The following is a 1,066-nucleotide window of genomic DNA, read 5'->3' on the forward strand; positions in this document are numbered from 1 at the left end:
CCTTGAGGACCGTGACGTGATAAGGCAGAACAGGCAGAGGTGGGGATGACAGAAACCGGACCCAGTATGAACCAGACTGAGCAAGCCCCCAGTGACTGGGCTGGTGCAGGACAATTCATCCAAGTGAGGTGTACCTAATTCGCAGGATTTCCCTGTCCACCCGGGTGCACAGGAACAGGAGCCGTCGGCCGCATCACAGAGCCCACCGTTGTGGCTGGAACAGGTCTGCTGGCAGCCCACCCCGTAGCGGTGCTTCTCACAGCCTGCGGGACACGAGGAGGCAGCACTGGGGCTGTGGGCACGTGGTTTGGGCAAGGAAACTGGTTCCCCCTCAGGACCTTTTCCAGCCCTGAAGCCTTTTCCAGCTGCCTGAAGCACCTGCTTGCCCCGATGCTCGACCCACAGCTGATACTGACCTTGCTCGCAGGTGGCACCAGTTCTTCCCGGCGGGCAAACGCAGTCTCCAGTGACAGGGTGACAGGTTGCACCTTCCCCACAGGAGCACACCTGTGCACAGTCCTGGCCGTAGTGCCCAGCAGGACATCCTGGCAGGAGACAAACACAGCTGCCCTGGTCACCCCAAAACTGCATCTGCCACCACTGACCCCCTGCTGAGGACACTCCTGCGAGCTCCCGTCCCTCCGTCTGTCCCAGGCACTCACCGACACTGCAGTCGGCGCCGATGTAGCCAGCAGGGCAGTGGCACGTCCCTGTGGTAGTGTCACACAGCCCCCCATTCCTGCACGTGCACGGCCGCTCGCAGTTACGGCCGTACCACCCAGGGGAGCACTCTGCGGGAAACGAAGCAACAGTGGCCTCAGCACCGGAACAGACGAGAACGGGGTCCAAACACCCAACCCGTGTGGACGGGTACAGGCATGTCATCAGGGAGGAAAGCGACAGCTCCGCTGGCAGCGGGTTGATGCTGAGCTGGCGCAGTTGATGGTTGCAGACCCGCTTTGCAGCACAGGGCTGCTCCAAAGCACTCTGGAGTCACCCAGCCTCAGCAACGTGCCCCAAACAACACGACAACACGAGCGCCTGCAAGCCACGCTCAGGAGCCTCT

At 61.9% G+C, this 1,066-nt stretch overlaps 1 protein-coding gene across 1 annotated transcript in view; it reads right to left on the reverse strand.

Annotated features, from left to right (window-relative positions):
* Nucleotides 1–134: 134 nt before the first annotated feature.
* LOC104496311 (multiple epidermal growth factor-like domains protein 6) overlaps nucleotides 135–1,066 on the reverse strand; it is a gene marked incomplete at both ends in the record, with an annotated part of 7,751 nt that continues 6,819 nt past the window's right edge. Inside the window, 4 exon segments of the mRNA XM_010139401.1 lie at nucleotides 135–263; nucleotides 379–484; nucleotides 487–545; nucleotides 663–791. Of these exon segments, the coding sequence (XP_010137703.1) occupies nucleotides 135–263; nucleotides 379–484; nucleotides 487–545; nucleotides 663–791 (423 nt within the window).

This window comes from Buceros rhinoceros, unplaced genomic scaffold (assembly GCF_000710305.1).
Source record: "Buceros rhinoceros silvestris isolate BGI_N320 unplaced genomic scaffold, ASM71030v1 scaffold21137, whole genome shotgun sequence".
NCBI lineage: Eukaryota > Metazoa > Chordata > Aves > Bucerotiformes > Bucerotidae > Buceros > Buceros rhinoceros.